Source organism: Malaclemys terrapin, chromosome 8, assembly GCF_027887155.1.
Source record: "Malaclemys terrapin pileata isolate rMalTer1 chromosome 8, rMalTer1.hap1, whole genome shotgun sequence".
NCBI classification, from domain to species: domain Eukaryota; kingdom Metazoa; phylum Chordata; order Testudines; family Emydidae; genus Malaclemys; species Malaclemys terrapin.
Window position 1 is genome coordinate 50375661 of NC_071512.1, and position 21027 is coordinate 50396687.

A 21027-nucleotide genomic window follows, 5' to 3' on the forward strand; every position below is an offset into this window, starting at 1 on the left:
AATTGGGTTTTAAGGAGGGATTTCAAAGAGAAGAGAGGGAGAGCTGGTTGTGTAAGAGAGGGAATAGTGTTTCATAGGGAAGGTGGAGCTTGGAGGAAGGAGTGAATCTCAGAGTAAGAAGAGGAGGTGAAGAAGCAGTTGGGAGTGAGGATTAGGAGGGTCATAAAAAGGAAATGAGAGCAGAGGTGAGTAGGGAACTGAACTAGAACATGGTTTTAAAGAAATTTTGGCTATGTCTGCGCTGCTCAGTGCAATAGTGTTAGAAGCCAGTTTAAGCTTAGATTTCATTTATACAAAGTTACACCTGCGTTTGTCTTTTCAGCTGCAGCTGAAGAGTGTTCAGCACAGCTGGGTAGAGAGGTTCCTTTTGTGTTTTCCTAATCCTGCAATGGGTTGGGCACTTTTCCAATCCCTGGGTGCAGATTATAGCAGTCTGAAGTATGTTCTAACATGCACCAGCTGGTAATGGCCCCAACAGGCTATTACTGTTTCAAGGGATCGCTGTAGAAATCTGGCCGTACCCCTACACTGGCAGCTGTATGGTGGAGTGGCACAGTTCTCTTACAAGGCTCTGAGACTCAAGGATCCCCCTAAACCAGGGATCTCAAACTCAAATCACCACGAGGGCCACGTGAGGACTAGTACATTGGCCTGAGGGCCACATCACTGAAACCTTTTCATACAACGCTACAAAAGTATAGTCAAAAATGGATAAAATGAAGAGTAATATGGTATGCTATTAGAAGAATGTATTAACTTTTTTAAAACTGTAATGCGAAGAGGGTTTTTAAGAAAATATAAACACCTGTAACTATTCCTTATGTGGTCAATAACACTGATGATGATCTACACTAACAGTCTATCAACATAGCCGTAATGGCAGGAGCTTCTTAAAGTACCTATTCATAAAAAATACGTTGCCACTTTTTAACAAATATTCTTCCCAGCTACTCACAGCAAAGAATCATACATGCTGAACTTCATACCTCAGACTGCTCGTCTAGTCCATGAGGCCCCACCCCTGCCCCGCCTTTTCCCACCGCTTCCCTGCCCCCATTCCAACCCCTTCCCCAAAGTCCCCACCCCAACTCCGTCCCCTCCCTGCCCCTATTCCAACCCCTTCCCCAAATCCCTGCCGTGGCCCCACCTCTTCTCCGCCTCCTCCCCTGAATGCACCGCGTCCCCGCTCCCCCCCCCCCCCCGAAAGTCCTAAGCGCTGGGAGATAGGTGGAGGAGTGGGGACGCGGCACGCTCGGGGGGGAGAGGGAGCACGGCAGGAGGGGAGCTTGGCTGCCGGTGGAGTCAGCGCCCATGGCGGGCCACAAGAAATAACTCCATGGCTGCGTGTTTGAGACCCCTGCCCTAAACAGAGAACATTTTCTGGCAGCTGGATGTACTGAATTTAGGGATGCTTTGTGTTGATGGCCGAGGATCATGAACTGTGTCCTAAACTGGGCTAGGAACAGGAGTTTAGAAGCCTCTGTAAAGTGAACACAGGTGTTTTATTTTTTATAGTAAATGTACTTTAAAGGAACGTTCTTCCATTTCATTCTGTGTAACATGCCAGGGTTCCATGTTTTACCTGCAAGGTCACAAAAAAAATGGAGAAGAGCAATTTCTATCCTAGAGCAGGACATCCCACTCCACCTCCCCCCGCACCTCCAATCTCCAAGGAACAAGTTTAAAGCTAAGGTGACTGATAGTGTTGTATAGTGTAGTGATTTGTTGTCTGTAGTGTGTGTGTTTGTATTTGTGGTATACTTGCTGCTTGACTGAAATATACGGTGTGGTCTGTTTGTTTGGGGGACTGTGTGCTGAGTCTAGTGGCCTGGTAGGCAAGGCTGAGAGCTTCTTAATGAGGCTTTGATACCTAAGCCCTTTAGCACCCATCAACCCTTAATCAGGGGGTGGGGCTACTCAGGAAGACCAGAGCTTTAAAAAGCCTGCTCTGAGCAACCATGAGCAGCTAACGGGACTTTTGCAAGGGAGTTCTCCAGGTGAAGGAGGAGCGATTACGTGATCCTTGGGGTAAAATTGTTGTCTGTAGTGTATGCATTTGTGGTGCGCTTGCTGCCTGACTGAAATAAACCGTACGGTCTGTTTTTTGGGAGGACTGTGTGCTGAGCCTAGCGGCCTGCTAGGAAAGGCTGAGAGCTTCTTAATGAGGCTTTGATACCTAAACCCTTTAACACCCATCAACCTTTAACCAGGGGGCGGGGCTACTCAAGATGACCAGGGCTTTAAAAAGCCTGCTCCTAAGTGACCAGGGGAGTTTTGCGAGGGAGTTCAGAGGAAAGTGTGAGGGGGAGCTAGATACACTTAACATTCTTTAAACTTCTTTAAACTTAAGGCCAAAAATACCCCCTGATAAAAACAAAACATCAACAAAGGAATGAGCTGCAGGAGTAAAAACAAAATGCAGGCAGAAGTCCAGCAACAGAGTGGGGACTATCCTGTTTATTACACTCAATGCAGCATGTATGATTACCTGCCCTACGGACAGGTGGCATATGTGTGCATTCGGTACAAGGAGCTCCTGGCTCTCAGAGACCGTGTATGGGCTTTGCAGGCCAGAGTGGCTGAACTGGATGAACTAAGGGAGACAGAGAGGTACATAGATGAGACTTTCCGGGACACAGATGAGACTTTCTGGGACACAGTAGAACGGTCCCACCCCTGGTCTGGCAGCCTCGGGGCTGTTGAGGAGGATGAAAGTCTCAGGGAAGGACACCATCCAACGGGAGCAGAGGGAAACGATCCCATAGTTGGGACCCTCCTTCCAGATGATGTTGTGGTATCCTCTCACACTGAGCATACCTTTTTGGGGGAGGGAATTTTAGTTATTAGGAAGAGATAAGTAATAGTTATGGGGGATTTGATCATTAGAAACATAGATCGCTGGGTTTGTGATGACTGGGAGAACCGCATGGTGACTTGCCTGCTGTGTGCCTCTTGAGACATCTCAACAGACTTATGTGTAGTGCTGTAGAGGAGCCAGTAGTCGTGGTACATGTAGGTATCAATGACACAGGGAAGGATAGGAGAGAGGTCCTGGAGGCCAAATTTAGGCTGCTCAGTAAGAGATTGAAGTCCAGGACCTCCCTGGTAGCATTCTCTGAAATGCTTCCAGTTCCATGTGCAGGGCCAATTAGACAGGCAGAACTGCAGGGTCTCAATGTGTGGATGAGACAATGGTGTAGGGAGGAGAGATTTAGATTTATTAGAAACTGGGGAAACTTTAGGGAAAGTGGGAATCTATAGAGGAAGGATGGACTCCACCTAAACTAAAATGGAACCAGATTGCTGGCACTTAAAATTAAAAAATTCATAGAGCAGCTTTTAAACTCAGGGCTGGGGAAAAGCCAACAGGTGTGGAGGAGCATGTGGTTCGGACAGACACATCCCATAGGGGAGAATCTATTAATAGAGATTCTCTATATCCTAGTAAGGAGAGAGGAGGGAAGATGATAAAATACGGGTAGGATCTGATGAGAAGCAGTCAAATGAAAAAGAGTCCCATTCAATTACATCATGTAATGGCAGGCAGCTAAAAAGTGACAAGTTTTAAGTGCTTATATACAATTGCTAAAAGTCTAAATAATAAGATGGGTGAACTAGAGTGCCTCGTATTAAATGAGGATATTGAGGCATCACAGAAACTTGGTGGAATGAGAATAATCAATGGGACACAATAATACCAGGGTACAAAATATATTGGAAAGAAGAACTGTTGTGCAGGGGGGAAAGGAGTGGCACTATATGTGAAAGAAAGCATAGAATCAAATCAAATAAAAATCTTAAATGAACCAAACTGTACCATAGAATCTCTATGGATAGATTATCCATGCTTGGATAATAAGAATATAGCAGTAGGGATATACTACTGACCACTTGACTAGGATGGTGATAGTGACTGCAAAATGCTCAGGGAGGTTAGAGAGGCTAGAAAAATAAAAAAACTCAATAATAATGGGGGATTTCAACTATCCCCATATTGACTGGGTACATGTTACCTCAGGACTGAATGTAAAGATAAAGTTTTTTTGATACCGTAAAGAGGAGAGGCAATTCTTGATTTAGTCCTAAGTGGAGCACAGGATCAGGTCCAAGAAGTGAATGTAGCTGGACTGCTTGGTAATAGTGACCATAATCTAATTAAATTTAACATCCCGGTGGTGGGGAAAACACTACAGCAGCCTATCATGGTAGCATTTAATTTCAGAAAAGGGAACGACACAAAAATGAGGAACAACAAGGAGTCCAATGGCACCTTAAACACTAACAGATTTATTTGGGCATAAGCTTTCTTGGGTAAAAAAATCCCACTTTTTCAGATGCAGAAGTGGGGTTTTTTACCCACGAAAGTTTATGTCCAAATAAATCTGTTAGTCTTTAAGGTGCCACCAAACTCCTCATTGTTTTTGTGGATACAGACTAATAGGGCTACTCCTCTGATACTTGGCAAAAATGAGGAAGTTAGTTAAATAGAAATTAAAAGGTACAGTGCCAAAAATGAAATTCCTGCAAGCTGCATGGAAACTTTTTAAAGACACCATAATAGAGTCTCAACTTAAATGTATACCCCAAATTAAAAAACTTAGTAAGCAAACCAAAAAGTGCCACAGTGGCTGAACAACAAAGTAAAAGAAGCAGTGAGAGGCAAAAAGGTATCCTTTAAAAAGTGGAAGTTAAATCCTAGTGAGGAAAATAAGGAGTATAAACTCTGGCAAGTGAAGTGTAAAAATATAATTAGAAAGGCCAAAAAAGAATTTGAAGAACAGCTAGCCAAAGACTCAAAAAGTAATAGCATAAAAATGTAAGTACATCAGAAAGCAGGAAGCCTGCTAAACAACGAGTGGGGCCACTGGATGATCGAGATGCTGAAGGAGCACTCAAGGACGATAAGGCCATTGTAGAGAAACTAAATGAATTCTTTGCATCAGTCTTCATGGCTGAGGATGTGATGGAGATTCCCAAACCTGAGCCATTCTTTTTAGATGTCAAATCTGAGGAACTGTCCCAGATTGAGGTGTCATTAGAAGAGGTTTTGGAACAAATTGATAAATTAAACAGTAATAAGTCACCAGGATCAGATGGCATTCACCTAAGAGTTCTGAAGGAACTCAAATGAGAAATTGCAGAACTACTAACTGTGGTTTGTAACCTATCATTTAAATCAGCTTCTATACCAGATAACTGGAGGATAGCTAATGTGATGCCAGTTTTTAAAAAGGGCTCCAGACATGATCCCGACAATTACAGGCCAGTAAACCTGACTTCAGTACCGGGCAAACTGGTTGAAACTATAGTAAAGAACAGAATTGTCAGACACATAGATGAACATAATTTGTTGGGGAAGAGTCAACATGGATTTTGTAAAGGGAAATCATGCCTCACCAATCTACTAGAATTCTTTGAGAGTGTCAATAAGCATGTGGACTAGGGTGATCCAGTAGATATAGTATACTTATATTTTCAGAAAGCCTTTGACAAGGTCCTTCACCAAAGGCTCTTAAGAAAAGTAAGCTGGCCTGGGATAAGAGGGAAGGTCCTCTCATGGATTGGTAACTAGTTAAAAGATGAGAAACAAATGGTAGAAATAAATGGTCAGTTTTCAGAATGGTGATAGGTAAATAGTGGTGTCCGCCCCAGGGGGTCTGTACTGGAACCAGTACTATTCAACATATTCATAAATGATCCGGAAAAGGGGGTAAACAGTGAGGTGGCAAAATTTGCAGATGATACAAAACTACTCAAGATAGTTAAGTCCAAAGCAGACTGTGGAGAGTTCCAAAGGGATCTCACAAAACTGGGTGACTGGGCAACGAAATGGCACATGAAATTCAATGTTGATAAATGCAAAGTAATGCACATTGGAAAACATAATCCCACGCATACATATAAAATGATGGGGTCTAAATTAGCTGTTACCACTCAAGAAAGAGATCTTGGAGTCATTGTGGATACTTCTCTGAAAACATCCACTCAATGTGCAGCAGCAATCAAAAAAGATAACAGAATGTTGGGAATCATTAGGAAAGGGATAGATCATAAAACAGAAAATATCATATTCCCTCTGTATAAATCCATGGTAATCCACATCTCGAATACTGCATGGAGATGTGGTCGCCCCATCTCAAAAAAGCTATATGTAATTGGAAAAGGTTTGGAAAAGGGCAACAAAAATGATTAGTGGTATGGAACAGCTTCCATATGAGGAGAGATTAATAAGATTGGGACTTTTCAGCTTGGAAAAGAGACAACTAAGGGGGGATATAATAGAGGTCTATAAAATAATGATGGGTTTGGAGAAAGTAAATAAGGAAGTGTTATTTACTCCTTCTCATAACATAAGAACTAGGGGTCACCAAATGAAATTAATAGGCAGTACGTTTAAAACAAACAAAAGGACATATTTCTTCACACAACGCACAGTCAACCTGTGGAACTCCTTGCCAGAGGATGTTGTGAAGGCCAAGAATATAAGAGGGTTCAAAAAAGAACTAGATACATTTATGGAGGATCGGTCCATCAATGGCTATTAGCCAGGATGGACATGGATGGTGGCCCTAGATTCTGTTTGCCAGAATCTGGGAATGGGCGACGGGATGGTTCACTTGATGATTAACTGTTCTGTTCATTCCTCCTGGGCACCTGGCATTGGCCACTGTCGAAAGACAAGATACTGGGCTAGATGGACCTTTGGTGTGACCCAGTATGCTGCTGTTATGATAGAAGGAGGTTTAGGTTCTCTTGTTATTGTAGCTATAACACCAATGCTTGGTTAGAGCTCCCTGGTAGAGAGATGCCAAACCCTCCCTAATTTTCCACAATCCTCCTGATTTTTACATGTAATTATGAAATTATTAATTCAGGTGCAAATCTACTAATTTTGCGTGTGTGTATGTCTGTCTGTCTGTCTCACTCACCACCACCGGGATCTGACAAACACAGCAAATAGTGCTGTGGCACCAGGGAGGGCATTCTTCTCCACCACCCCTCTGGCAATACGTACACTGCGTAGTGTGCCTCTGATATAGGGTGACCAGACATCCTGATAAAATCGGGACCGTTCTGATTTTTAGTTGTTTGTCCTGTGTCCCGACCGATCTATGGTCGGGACGCAATTTGTCCTGATATTTCACTCCGACGGCAGCACTCGGCTTTTTTTTTTTTTTTCCCGCCCAGGTATCTCACAGCCCATGGGCATAGACAGGAAAAAGAGGCGCCGACTCCGTGGGTGCTCCAGGGTTGGAGCACCCACGGGGAAAAATTAGCAGGTGCTTAGCACACACCGGCAGCCAAGCTCCCCCCACCCCCTCCTTGCTTCCTTCTCCCCCGAACGTGCTGCATCCCCACTCCTGCCCCTTCCTCCCAGCGCTTCCCGCTGCCTAACAGCACTTTGGACTTTCTGGAAGGGAGGGGAAGGAGCGGGATGCGTCATTCTTAGGGGAGGAGGTGGAGAAGAGGCGGGGCAGGGTGGGGACTTGGGGGAAGGAGTGGAATGGGGGTGGGGCAATGGCGGTGCAGGGGCGGGGGAAGAGGCAGGGAAGGGGCGTGGCCGGGGGGGTGTCAAGTACACACCGTACTAAGGGGAAGTTGGTGCCTATGGGGAGAGGGAGAGTTCCCAGTTTCTGCAGGAAGAGGGGAGAGAGAGGTCCAAGCGAACTCCCCGATTCCTTCCTAATTATTTTCACAAACATCCCTAAAAGTCTCAGAACCAGGTTGGCATCTCTGCTTGGTATATGCTAGTAGAATTTTCTCAGGATTGATTTGCAATAATTTGGATGTTTTTTGACAGACGCATAGCTTTCCAAGCAGTCTCCTTCCTTTTGCACACAAACAGACAGATCTAATTACTAGCCAGCATGAAAATTCAGCTGTATTAAAGAGGTACGGGGTAGCAAGAGAAAGTATGGACTTGTCTGACATTCACGTAATCCTTTCTTATTTCTGTTTTGAGAGAGGCAGGATGAATAGTCACGTGTGGTCATTATGGATTCTAGTATAACAACATTTTCTGCTTTTTTTTTTTCTTGAGAGCATTGAATGGTCAATTTTAAGTATTTTCAAACAGGTTCAAACTACTAGTTTTAATTTGTAATTAGCACTGTTTTGCTGTTGGCTTGATATGTTTTGAAGAAATGCATCTGTAAGGTTGCTCAAGGCAGTCTGATTCTGTTTTCTTGATATTCAGAGGGATATAGTACTCAACATTTCCAGGGAAAAAGCAACTACAATTAAATGACTAACCATTTCCTTAAAGTGCTACCAGAGTTTAAGCTTTTTGGACCCGAAGCCTGGAGGAAGAAAAACTTGCCACGTTGCTCTTAGTAAAGCAGCTGCCTACTGGTTATAGGAGTAGAATTTTTTTTAAGTGCATTTTTGGGGGACAAGTCAGTAAGGCAGTTATGTGATGTAACCATGTTGACTGCAGATATAATTTTACATTCTGCATATTTAATTATACTGTAATTGTGCTAATAGTATTTTTTTTCTCTCACTAGGACTCTGCCCAGGAGAGTGTCATTACACGAGACATTCATCGAACATTTCCAGCACATGACTATTTCAAAGACACAGGAGGAGACGGGCAGGAATCGCTATACAAGATATGTAAGGTGTGGACAGTTTTTTTCTGTTTAAAAAAAAAAAAGTTGTTTGAGATTTTTGCTGAGATTTTACTCCCTTGTAACTTTGGTCTGGTTCAAATTAGTGGTCAGTAAGATCTTAAAACTTATTTTGAATTAGAGATGTAATTTTCAGTGTTCTTCAGGATTAGACCTACTAAAGTAGATCTTGTAACTTCATATTCTGTATCTCCTCAAGTGAGACTGTGGGAATATTACGATCTCAAGTCAGCTTTGCTGATGGGCAGTACAATCTCACAGGTCTGTTGCAGTAGAGGCACAGGGCAATTGAGCTTTGTCACTTGGTCTGCAGAAGAGAACTGCCAGGGCAGTATGAGCCTCCAGAGCCAGTTCTGCAGTGACAGTAGCAAAGAGCCTCCCTGCAGCAGCTACTCAGAGAGTAGGGCATCTGACTCCCACAAATAACACTTAACTCTTACGTAGCACTTTCACTCATAGATCTCAAAGCACCTGATGGAGAAGGGTATCATCAGCCCCAATTTATAGATGAAGAAGCTGAGGCACTAAGTGAAGTAACTTGTTCCCGGGCACAAAACACGGACCTGTCACAGTGGAGAGATCCAAAGTGGGGCATCACAGCTAGAGCAGTTATGTTCTTCCACCATTGTAATTTTCAGCCAGGGGTGGAAAATAAGATTAGATTTTCTTTTCTTTTTGTCATCATGAATTATTTTGGTGAAGCTGTGGGATTATTAGTTATGCTGAGTTATATCTCATCAAATTGCTTCTTGCAAGTTTATGTATCCTATTGCAAACTGACATGTTTGCCCTAAAATAGTCAGTTACTGGCTATCCTATGGCTTTCAACATGCAATTTGAGCTGATACACCAGGGGTGTGCAAACTTTTTGGCCTGAGGGCCACATAGGATGACCAAACAGCAAATGTGAAAAATCGGAGCCTATATAAGAAAAAGACCCAAAAATCGGGACTGTCCCTATAAAATCGGGACATCTCGTCACCCTAGGGCCACATCTGGGAATAGAAATTGTATGGCAGGCCATGAATGCTCACAAAATTGGGGTTGAGGTACAGGAGGGGGTGAGGGCTCTGGTTGGGGGTGCAGGCTCCAGGGTGGGGCCAGAAATGAGGAGTTCAGGGTATGGGGGGGGTGGAGACTGGGGCAGGAGAGTGGGGTGTAGGGCTCTGGCGGGGTGCAGGCTCTGTAGTGGGACTGGGGATGAGGAGTTTGGGGTGTAGGAGGGTGCTCCGGTCTGGGACCAAGGGGTTTGGAGGGTGGGAGGGGGAAGGGGGTTGGGGCACAGGGAGAGGCTCAGGGGTGCAGGCTGTGGGCGGCGCTTACCTCAAGCGGCTCCCGGAAGCAGCGGCGTGTCCCTTCTCTGGCTCTATTGGCTGCGGTTCCTGGCCAATGGGAGCTGCGGGGGCGGTGCTTGGAGTGGGGCTAGCATGCAGAGTGGAGGCCCCTGGCTGCCCCTAAGCGTAGGAGCTGGAGGGGGGGCCATCCCGCTGCCTCCGGGAGCTGCGTGGTGGGGCCCCCGAGCCTGCTCTCCAGCTGGCGTGGGGCAAGCCCCAGACCCCGCTCCCCAGCAGGAGCTCGAGGGCCAGATTAAAATGGCTGGTGGGCTGGATTTAGCCCGCGGGCCATAGTTTGCCCACCACTGTGATACACAGTAAAAAAAACTTCAGAGATCTGATTTAATGTAACCGAGTGTAACCAGTACAAAGGTCTTTCCCTTTACCCTTTACAATATTTGATTTTATCCAGTTATCAAAAACCGGGGGCTCGTATCTGCCTCTTTCACAGGTTTGCAAAGAGAGCAAGAGAGCTATGATTCTGCTGCATGGGGAACAGGCCAAAGAGAGGTCATGCAGAGAGTGCTGCATTCTTTGGAAGTTCTCTCAAGGACAGGTCAGAGTGGAGTTGCATGTGGGCCTAGATGGGGTGGCTGGATAACCAGTAGATTTACAAACTTTATGGATTCACTTGCTAAAACTTCACTGTTTATGAGAAATGTAGTGGCTGTGCAGGTGTTCTGTGGGTTGGAGAGGAGGATTCCATCCCCCAAATATTTATATAAGTCACTTGTCTAAAGCCAGTTTGAGCAGGTGACAAATTTCACACACACTTCATATTTTTACACCCCAAGAGATCTTAAATTTCTGCTTTAAACAATATATACCTATTCTGGTAGGCAGCCAGAAGTGTGTTAATTGTGTCTCCCTCCTTTTATAAGGATGGGGTGGGGGGAAGTAGTTACAACCTGTGCCCCCAAAAAGACTTTTGCTGGGGTGGCATCACTGGGGGACCTCTGACATAGTGATCCGTGCTCCTAAAGACGGGGCTTGCACCTTTTCCTAGAGACCCCTTTTGCAAGGGAGTGGGGGTTGCATCCAGTATTCCCTTCTATTTTTTTTGGTGTGCAGAATGAATAACTGTCTAGGCACTGCCTCTGCCACTCCCCTTCCCTCTCCCTGTTACTTGTCTCGTCCTCCACTCCATTACTAAACAGAAATGGTAGAATTGTCTTTTATAATGCAGGAAGGCAGAAGTGTTCAATTAATATTTCTGTTCTATATTTGGGAAATAGCTGGATGATATATTGAAATTTATATAATGATGGCGATATTCTTTCTATTCCAACAGTAATCTAGTAAGATGTTAAACATCAGCTACTAAATTTAGACATTTTAAAATCAGCAAGTCCAGATAATTTGCATTCAAGAATTTAAAATGTGTTGGCCAAGGAGCTCACTGAAATGTTAATATTGTTTTTCAATGAGTCTTGGGACAGTTCCAAAGAACTAAAAGAAAGCTAATATGCCGCTATTTAAAAAGGATAAACAGGATGACCTGGGTTATTAAATGTCTGTCAGCCTGAAATTAATCTTGGGAAAAATGATGAAACTACTGATACAGAACTCAATTAATAATTAAAGAAGAGTAACATATTAATGCCAATCAACACGGTTTTGTGGAAAATAGATCTTGTATAACTTTTTTTGGATGAGATTATAAATTTGGTTGATAAAAAGGGAATAGTATTAGACTTCAGTAAGGTATTTGACTTGGTACCACACAACATTATAATGAAGAAACTAGAACAATGCACAAAAAACTCCAGCATATCTCAAATGGATTAAATATGGCTAAGTGATAGGTCTCAACATGTGATTGTAAATGGGGACTCATCATCAGTGTTTCTAGTGGGGTCCTGCAGTGATCAGTTCTTGGCCTCATAGGCGCCGACTTCCCCTTTTCCCGGTGGGTGCTCAACCTGCCCCTGGCCCCACCTCTGCACTGCCCCCATTCAACCCCTTCCCCAAAGTCCCCGCCCCTTTCCTGCCCACATTCCACCCTTCCCCCAAGTCCCCACCCCTGCCTCGCCTCTTCTCCGCCTCCTCCCCTGAGTGTGCCGCATCCCCGCTCCTCCCTGTCCCTCCTGGAAAGTCCTAAGCGCCGCCAAACAGCTGTTAGGTGGTGGGAAGCGCTGGGAGGGAAGGTGAGGAGTGGGGACGTGGTGTGCTGGGGCCGGGGGAGGGCGAGGATGGGGGAGCATGGCTGCCTGTGGGTGCGGAGCATCCACTAATTTTTCCCCAGGGGTGCTCCAGCCCCAGAGCACCCCCCGGAGTTGGCGCCTATGCTTGGCCCAATGCTATTTAATGTTTTTATTAGGGCTGTTGCGATTAATCACAATCTTTAACAATAATAGAATACCATTTATTTAAATAGTTTGGGATGTTTTCTATATTTTCAAATATATTTATTTCAATTACAACACAGAATACAAAGTGTACAGTGCTCACTTTATGTTTATTTTTGAATACAAGTATTTGCACTGTAAAAAAAACAAAAGAAATAGTATTTTTCAATTAATGTAATATAAGCACTGTAGTCCAATCTCTTTTATCATGAAAGTTGAACTTACAAATGTAGAATTATGTAAAAAAAATAAAATAATGCATTCAAAAATTAAACAATGGAAAATTTTAGAGCCTGCAAGTCCACACAGTCCTACTTCTTGTTCAGACAATCGCTCAGACAAACAAGTTTGTTTACATTTTCAGAAGATAATCCTGCCCACTTCTTGTTTACAATGAGAACAAGCGTTCTCTTTGCACTATTGTAGCCGGGTCGCAAGATATTTACATGCCAGATGCGCTAAAGATTCCTGTCTCTCTCCATGCTTCGACCACCATTGCAGGACACATGCGTCCATGCTGATGACGGGTTCTGCTCGATACAATCCAAAGCATTGCGGACTGACGCATGTTCATTTTTATTATCTGAGTCAGATGCCACCAGCAGAAGGTTGATTTTCTTTTCTGGTGGTTTGGGTTCTGTAGTTTCCGCATCAGAGTGTTGCTTTTTTAAGACTTCTGAAAGCATACTCCACATCTCGTCCCTCTCAGATTTTGGCACTTCAGATTCTTAAACCTTGGGTCGAGTGCTGTACTATCTTTAGAAATCTCACATTGGTACCTTCTTTGCGTTTTGTGAAATCTGCAGTGAAAGTGTTTCTTACAATGAACAACATGTGCTGGGTCATCATCCGAGACTTCTATAACATGAAATATATGGCAGAATGTGCATAAAACACAGCAGGGGACATACAATTCGTCCCCAAGGAGTTCAGTCACTAATTTAATTAATGAATTATTTTTTTAACGAGCGTCATCAGCATGGAAGCATGTCCCCTGGAATGGTGGCCGAAGCATGAAGGGGCATATGTTTAGCATACCTGGCATGTAAATATCTTGCAATGCTGGCTACAAAAGTGCTATGCAAATGCCTGTTCTCGCTTTCTGGTGACATTATAAATAAGAAGAGGGCAGCATTATCTCCCATAAATGTAAACAAACTTGTTTGTCTTAGCAATTGGCTGAACAATAAGTAGGAGTCAGTGGACTTGTAGGCTCTGAAGTTTTACGTTGTTTTGTTTTTGAGTGCAGTTATATAACAAAAAAAAATCTATATTTGTAAATTGCAATTTCATGACAGAGATTGCACTACAGTACTTGTATGAGGAGAATTGAAAAACATTATTTCTTTTGTTTATCATTTTTACAGTGCAAATATTTGTAATAAAAATACTTTGATTTCAATTATAACACAAAATACTATATATATGAAAACGAAAATCCAAAATATTTAATAAATTTCAATTGGTATTCTATTGTTTAACAATGCGATTAAAACGGCTATTAATCATGATTAATTTTTTTAATCGCAGTAAATTTTTTAGTTAATCGCGTGAGTTAACTGTGATTAATCGACAGCCCTAGTTTTTATCAATGATCTGGAAGAAAACACAAAATCATTACTTACTAAGTTTTCAGATGACACAAAGATTGGAGTGGTAAATAATAAAGAGGACAGGTCACTGATTGAGTGTGATCTGGATTGCTTGGTAAGCTGGGTGCATGCAAATATGCATTTCAGTATAGCCAAATTCATACATCTAAGAAAAAAGAATGCAGACCGTACTTACAGGATGCAGTATTTTATCCTGGGAAGCAGAGACTCTGACAAACTCTTGGTGGATGATCAGCTGAACATGCGCTCCCAGTGTGATGCTGTGGTCAAAGGGCTAGTGTGATGTTTAGATGTATAATTGGGAAAATTGAGTAGGAGTATAGAAGTTATATATTAGATCTGTATTTGGCACCAGTGTTATCGCTGCTGGAATACTGTGTCTAGTTCTGGTGTCCACAATTCAAGGAAGATGTTGATAAAGTGGAGAGGGTTCAGAGAAGAGTCACAAGAATGATAAAAGGAATGGAAAACATGCCTTCCAGTAATAGTCTCAAGGAGCTCAGTTTATTTAACTTATCAAAAAGAAGGTTAAGGGGTGACTTGATCAGTCTATACATACCTATATGGGGAACAGAAATTTGATAGTACAAGGCTCTTCAAGCTAGTGAAGGTATAACAAGAGCAAATGTATGGAAGTTGAAGCTAGACAAATTTAGACTGAAAATAAGGCATACATTTTTAACAGTGAAGGTAATTAATCACTGGAACAACTTACCAAGGGTTGTCGTGGATTCTCCATCACTGGCCATTTTAAAATCAAGATTGGATGTTTTGCTAAAAGATCTACTGTAATTCAAACAGGAGTTAATTCAGGGAAGTCCTATGGCCTGTGCTGTGCAGGAGATCACACTAGATGATATTGGTATAGACTGATACAGCTTGTTCAGGAAGGACAGTTCGGGAAGAGGTGTTGCCTTGTATGTTAAAGATGTATTCACTTGCGCCAAGATTGAGACAGAAGTGTAAGGCAGATCGTTTGAAAGTCTCTGCGTAAGGATACAAGTGGTATAGAACAAGGGTGATATCATGGTAGGGGTTTCTAATAGACCACCTAACCAGGAAGAAGACATGGATGAGACTTTTTTTAAACAACTAACAAAATCATTCAAAATACAGGACTTGATGATGATGGGGGACTTCAACTATCTAGACAACTGCAGCAGGGTACAGATTATCCAACTAGTTCTTGGAATGCATTGGAGACAACTTCTTGTACAGAAAGTGAAGAAAGCCACTAGGGCAGGGGCTACTCTGGATTTAATTCTGACAAACAAGGAGGAACTAGTTGAGAATCTGAAGGTGGAAGGCAGCTTGGGTGAAAGCGATCACGAAATGATTGAGTTCTTGATTTTAAGCAACAGTAGGAGGGAAAACAGCAGAATAAAGACAGTGGACTTTAAGAAGGCAGACTTCAGCAAACTCAGAGAATTGGTAGTTAAGGTCCTGTGCAGGGCTGGCTCCAGGCACCAGCCCACCAAGCACGTGCTTGGGGCAGCACCTTGGGGCGGGGCAGTGCTCGGGGGGTGTGTGGCTTATGTATGTATGTATGTATTTATTTATTTGGTTCGTAGGGGCAGCGCTGGAGGGTATTTTTGTTTCCACGGCGCGGCGCTTGGGGGGGTGGGGCTTCGGGCGGGGCGGCGCGGCGCTAGGAGGGGGCGAGGGCTGGCGCAGCGTTCGGATGGGGGGGCGGGGACTTGGCGCGACACTTGGAGGTGGGTGGGGTGGTTGGTGCGGCATGGTGCTCGGAGGTGGGCGGGGGGGTTGGCACGGCACAGCGCTCGGAGGGGAGTGGGGGCTTGGCTTGGCGTGGCGCTCGTAGGGGGGGCGGGGGCTGGTGTGGCGCGGCGCGGCACGGCACTCGGAGGGGGCGGGGGGCTTGGCACAGTGTTCGGGGGGAGCGGGGGCTTGGCGCGGCACTCGGGGGGGCGGGGGCTTGGCACGGCACGGCGCTCGGAGGGGGAGCGGGGGCTGGCGCGGCGCTCAGAGGGGGGCAGGGGCTTCGGGTGACGCGGCACTGGGGGGGGCGGGGGCTTGCGCAGCGCTTGGGGGCGGGGGTTTGGGCGCGTGGTGCTGGGGGGCGGGGATTTTGGCTGCGCGGCGCTAGGGGGGGTACGGCGGCGCTCGGTGGGGGGTACGGCGGGGCAGCAGCGCTCTTTTTTTTTGCCCGGGGCATCAAAAAAGTTAGAGCCGGCCCTGGTCCTGTGGGAAGCAAGTCTAAGGGTATGTCTATACTTACCTCCGGGTCCGGCGGTAAGCAATCGATCTTCTGGGATCGATTTATCATGTCTTGTCTAGACGCGATAAATCGATCCCGGATCGATCCCGGAAGTGCTCGCCGTCGACGCCAGTACTCCTGCTCGGCGAGAGGAGTACGCGGAGTCGACGGGGGAGCCTGTCTGCCACGTATGGACCCGCGGTAAGTTCAAACTAAGATAGTTCGACTTCAGCTACGTGAATAACGTAGCTGAAGTTGCGTATCTTAGTTCGAAGTGGGGGGTTAGTGTGGACCAGCCCTAAGGGAAAAAAGAGTTAAGGACAGTTGGCAGTTTTTCAAAGAGATAATTATTAAGGGCACAAAAGCAAGCCATACCTATGCGTATGAAAGATAGGAAGTATGGTAAGCAGCTACCCTGGCTTAACCAAGAGATCTTCAATGACCTAAAACTCAAATAAGATTCATACAAGAAGTGGAAATGAGGTCGAATTACAAAGAATGAGTATTAAAAACAACACTAGTAGGTAGAGACAAAATTAGAAAGGCCAAGGCACAAAATGAGATTAAACTAGCTAGAATATAAAGGGTAACAAGAAAGCATTTTACAAATACATGGGAAGGGAGGAGAGAGAGCTCAGTGGTTTGAGCATTGGCCTGCTAAACCCAGGGTTGTGAGTTCAGTCCTTGAGGGGGCCACTTAGGGATCTGGGGCAAAAATCAATACTTGGTCCTGCTAGTGAAGGCAAGGGGCTGGACTCAATGACCTTTCAGGGTCCCTTCCTGCTCTATGAGATAGGTATATCTCCATATATTTATTTATATTTTTTTATTTAAGAGGCAGACCAGAGATGGGGTACACCCATTACTAAATGAGGAGGAAAAGACAATAATAGAAAATGCAGCAATGGCTGAAGAGTTAAATGCCTTTTTTTGTTTGTTTTCACCAAAAAAGTTAGCATTGATCAATGACTAACATAGAGAACAACAGTATAAATGAAGTAGGATCAGAGGCTAAAATAGCAGAACAAGTTAAGAATTACTTAGACGAGTTTGATGTCTTCAAGTCGGCAGGGCCTGAGGAAATACATCCTAGAACACTTAAGGAACTGACTGAAGAGATCTCTGAGCCATTAGCGATTACCTTTGAGAACTAGTGGAGGATCGGAGAGATACCTGAAGACTGAAAAAGGGCAAATATAATACCTATATATAAACTCTTCGGGTATCCCTTGATGTGAGGATGATGTCTGCCAAGGGGGTTCATTGGTGGGTTTCTAAGTGGCTGAGGAGCCCAATTCATGCTGTGATATTACAAGGCACAACTGACATGATCTTCGTGGCACGACCGATTCAGGAGAAGTGAGGAGAGCAACACCAGGAACTGTTCATGGCATGCATCGACCTAACCAAGGCATTTGATTAGATCTATAAAAAGGGGAATAAGGACAACTCAGGGAATTGTAGACCAGTCAGCTTAACTTGGATACCCAGAAAGATAATGGAGCAAATAATCACATAAGCAATTTGTAAGCACCTAGAAGAAAATAAGGTAATAAGTAACAGTAAACATAGATTTGAAAAGAACAAATCGTGTCAAAACAATCTAATATCTTTCTTTGACAGGGTAACAAGCCTTCTGGATGGGGGAAAGCATAGATGTCATATATCTTGACTTTGATACTGTCTCACATGAGCTTCTCATAAAGAAACTAGAGAAATATAGCCTAGATCTTAAGACAAAATGATACTCAGAGAGTAGTTATCAATGGTTCACAATCAAGCTAGAAGGGCATGTTAAGTGGGAACCTGCAGAGATCTGTCTTGGGTCTGGTTCTAGTCAATATCTTCATAAATGATTTTAATAATGGCATAGAGAGTGCACTTATAAAGTGTGCAGACAATACTAAGCTCAGAGGGGTTGCAAGCGCTTTGGAGGACAGGATTAAAATTCAAAATTATCTTGACAAACTGGAGAAATGGTCTGAATTAAATAGGATTAAATTCAATAAGGACAAATGCCATGTACTACACTTAGTAAGGAATAATCAATTGCAGAAATACAAAATGGGAAATGACTGCGTAGGAAGGAGTACTGCAGAAAAGGATCTGGAGTTATACTGGATCACAAACTAAATATGAGTCAACATTGTAATACTGTTGCAGAAAAAAGCAAACCTCATTCGGGGATGTATTAGCAGGAGTGTTGTAAACAAGTCACAAGAAGTAATTTTTCTACTCTTCTCAGCTCTGATAAGGCCTCCACTGGAGTACTGTGTCCAGTTCTGGGCTGCACTTCGGAAAAGATGTGGACAGATTGGAGAAAGTCCCGAGGAGAGCAATAAAAATTATTAAAGGTCTAGAAAACATGACATAAGGAAAGACTGAGGGGGAAAAAAGGTTTGTTTAGTCTGGAGAAGAGAAGACTGAGTTGGGGGACATAACAGTCTTCAAGTATTAAAAGGTTGTTGTAAGGAGAAGGGTGATACATTATTCTTCTTAGCTACTGAGGACAGGACAAGAAGCAATGAGCTTAAATTGCTGCAGGGGAGATTTAGGTTAGACATCAGGAAAAACTTCCTAACAATCAGGGTAGTTAAGCACTGGAATAAATTGCCTAGGGAGGTTGTGGAATCTCTGTTATTGGAGATTTTTAAGAACAGGTTAGACAAACACCTGTAAGGGATGGCCTTGATAATACTTAGTCCTGCCTCAGTTTGGGGAATGGGACTAGATGATTTTTCGAGATTTCTTTCAGTCCTACATTTCTATGATTCTATGATCACAGTGAGTCTGGCTTGAAAATCTGTGATTCTATATACCTTCTCATAAACTCATTCCTCCAACCTGTCCATTTCCTACTCCATCTTCATTATCAGCTCCTCACCAGTGCTTTTGCTTCTAGTTTTTCAACTTGACTGCTGACAGATATTGTGCATCCAGAAAAAGAGGAGGGAGGAAGGGACAAGGGGGAGGGGAAGCCCTAGGCTTCCACCCAGCTAGCTTGGGAGCAGCAGAGATGTCAGGCTCTCCCTTCTCCCAGGAGCAGAAGTAGAGGACATCCCCTGCCCACCCCCTTACCCCCCCCAAAAAGCTGGAAATTGCAGGCAGTTGTGACCCCTGCTCCTCCTGGCCAGCCAAGGACTGCAAATGCTGGACCTTCCCTTCTTTTGACCACTGGGAGATGTGACAGTGACTTTGGCCCCCTTTCCACCTCCTGTAGAGTGCCAGAACCAATGACCCTTGCCATCTCCCCCAGTAACTGGAGCTCTTGCTCATACGGACCCCTGCAGCAGGAGCCTGCTTCTTCCCCAGGCTGTGCCTGTTGTTACCCCAGCTGCCTGGAGGAACCAGGAGGCTCCCTCTCCTCTGGACTGATGACTTTGGCTGCTCCCTGACCCTCCAGTCTTGCTGAGAGTACTGGCAGGGCTCTCTGAACATTGGAAGGGTGCCCCTTAAACCTTGGCATAGTGCCCTCCTAGAATAGTTTGGTCGGCCCCAGTGAGTGCTGCTCCTACCTCTGCTGCAGGCTCCGTGCAGACTTGTGCAGACATCGCTGCATTAGTTGCACTCAAGTTCATGTTTTCAAGCTCTTATTCACATTTGTAACAGAATAACTGGCCCTTTATATGAAATCGGTCTCAGTTATTCTGTTGTGGTCCAGGTGCATGCTAGTGGGAGACAGCTCAAAGTCAAGAGAGAGTACAAAGCTCATAAGAAGAGCAGGACTAGGTTGAGAGCTTTAGCAAGGGGATGTCGCTGAAGGAGGGAGAGTTCACTGGTGAACAGTGGAGCCAAGTCAGGCTGGTGAAAGCAGAAGTCAGAAAGTAAATTAGGGGAGTCACCTACAAACTTCTCCAGGTCAGAGAGCTATGGCCAGGGCTGAAGGCTGTGAGCAGAGGATGGAGATGCCTGTTGGCTCTCTGAGCCAGAGAGCTGAAGCCAAAAGGCCAGAGCAGGCTGAATGCTGGTGGATGATGAACTTGCTGATGCTCCCTATAAGAGCTAGAGCCAGACCTGAGAATGAAGCAGGGCAGAGAAGCACCATAGCTAGTGGGGCTGGGGCAAGGCATAGTGTGAGACACCAGAGCTGTACCTGGGGGAGGTGTGGTGAGAAATGCCAGGGCTGTACCTGAGAGTCTAAAGAGAGATGCTGGAGCTGGTGAGAGATGTTCAGAGCTGTACGTGGTGTGTTGGGATTTGAGAGAATGAATGTGCTGTTCTGACTGTGCTGGGGAAATCTGAATTGTGTTTGTGTGGGACCGTTTGTAATAAATTAACCCCGATAATAGCTATTTATACTTGGAAAGCTTGTGTGGAGTTACTGGGGACAGGAAGAAACAGGAAACTGAGGCTAATGCGCTGGTTGTGCCGTTGCCTGCTTCAGGTACACCTGCCAAGCATGGCCGCTTTATCACATATGGTGGAGCATATGGGCAGGCGATCAGTGCCTGGAAGAGGGAAATTGAGGCTGGGGGCTGTTGAGGCCACAAAGGGGCACCCAGGAGACAGCCACCTGATGACAGTACTATAAGGGCTAGAAATATAATTAAAAAAAAACCAAACCTCAGAAATCAGTCTGACAGCATCACATGTCTCTGCGAGCCAGGGCCCTGGGAATGTGCCTATTGTGCCTATATCTGATCTGGTCCTGAGTTTGTTACATAGTACAAGAACCTTGTCAAGTTTTAGAAGAACAATTTTTAAAAGTTAATGAACTTGCTTATAAGGGTATGTCTACACTACGAAATTAGGTCGAATTTATAGAAGCCGGTTTTATAGAAATCGGTTGTATACAGCCGATTGTGTGTGTCCCCACATAAAATGCTCTAAGTGCTCTAGTCAGCGGACCGCGTCCACAGTACCGAGGCTAGCGTCGACTTCCGG

The 21027-nt window shown here is 44.6% G+C and overlaps 1 protein-coding gene across 3 annotated transcripts in view; it reads left to right on the forward strand.

Annotated features, from left to right (window-relative positions):
* The window catches only part of RABGAP1L (RAB GTPase activating protein 1 like), a 553255-nt gene that overhangs the window by 348868 nt on the left and 183360 nt on the right, over positions 1-21027 (forward strand). For all 3 annotated transcript variants that reach the window (XM_054037867.1, XM_054037869.1, XM_054037868.1), the window contains exon 14: positions 8508-8621. In XM_054037867.1, the coding sequence (XP_053893842.1) occupies positions 8508-8621 (114 nt within the window). The remainder of the gene's footprint in view (positions 1-8507; positions 8622-21027) is intronic.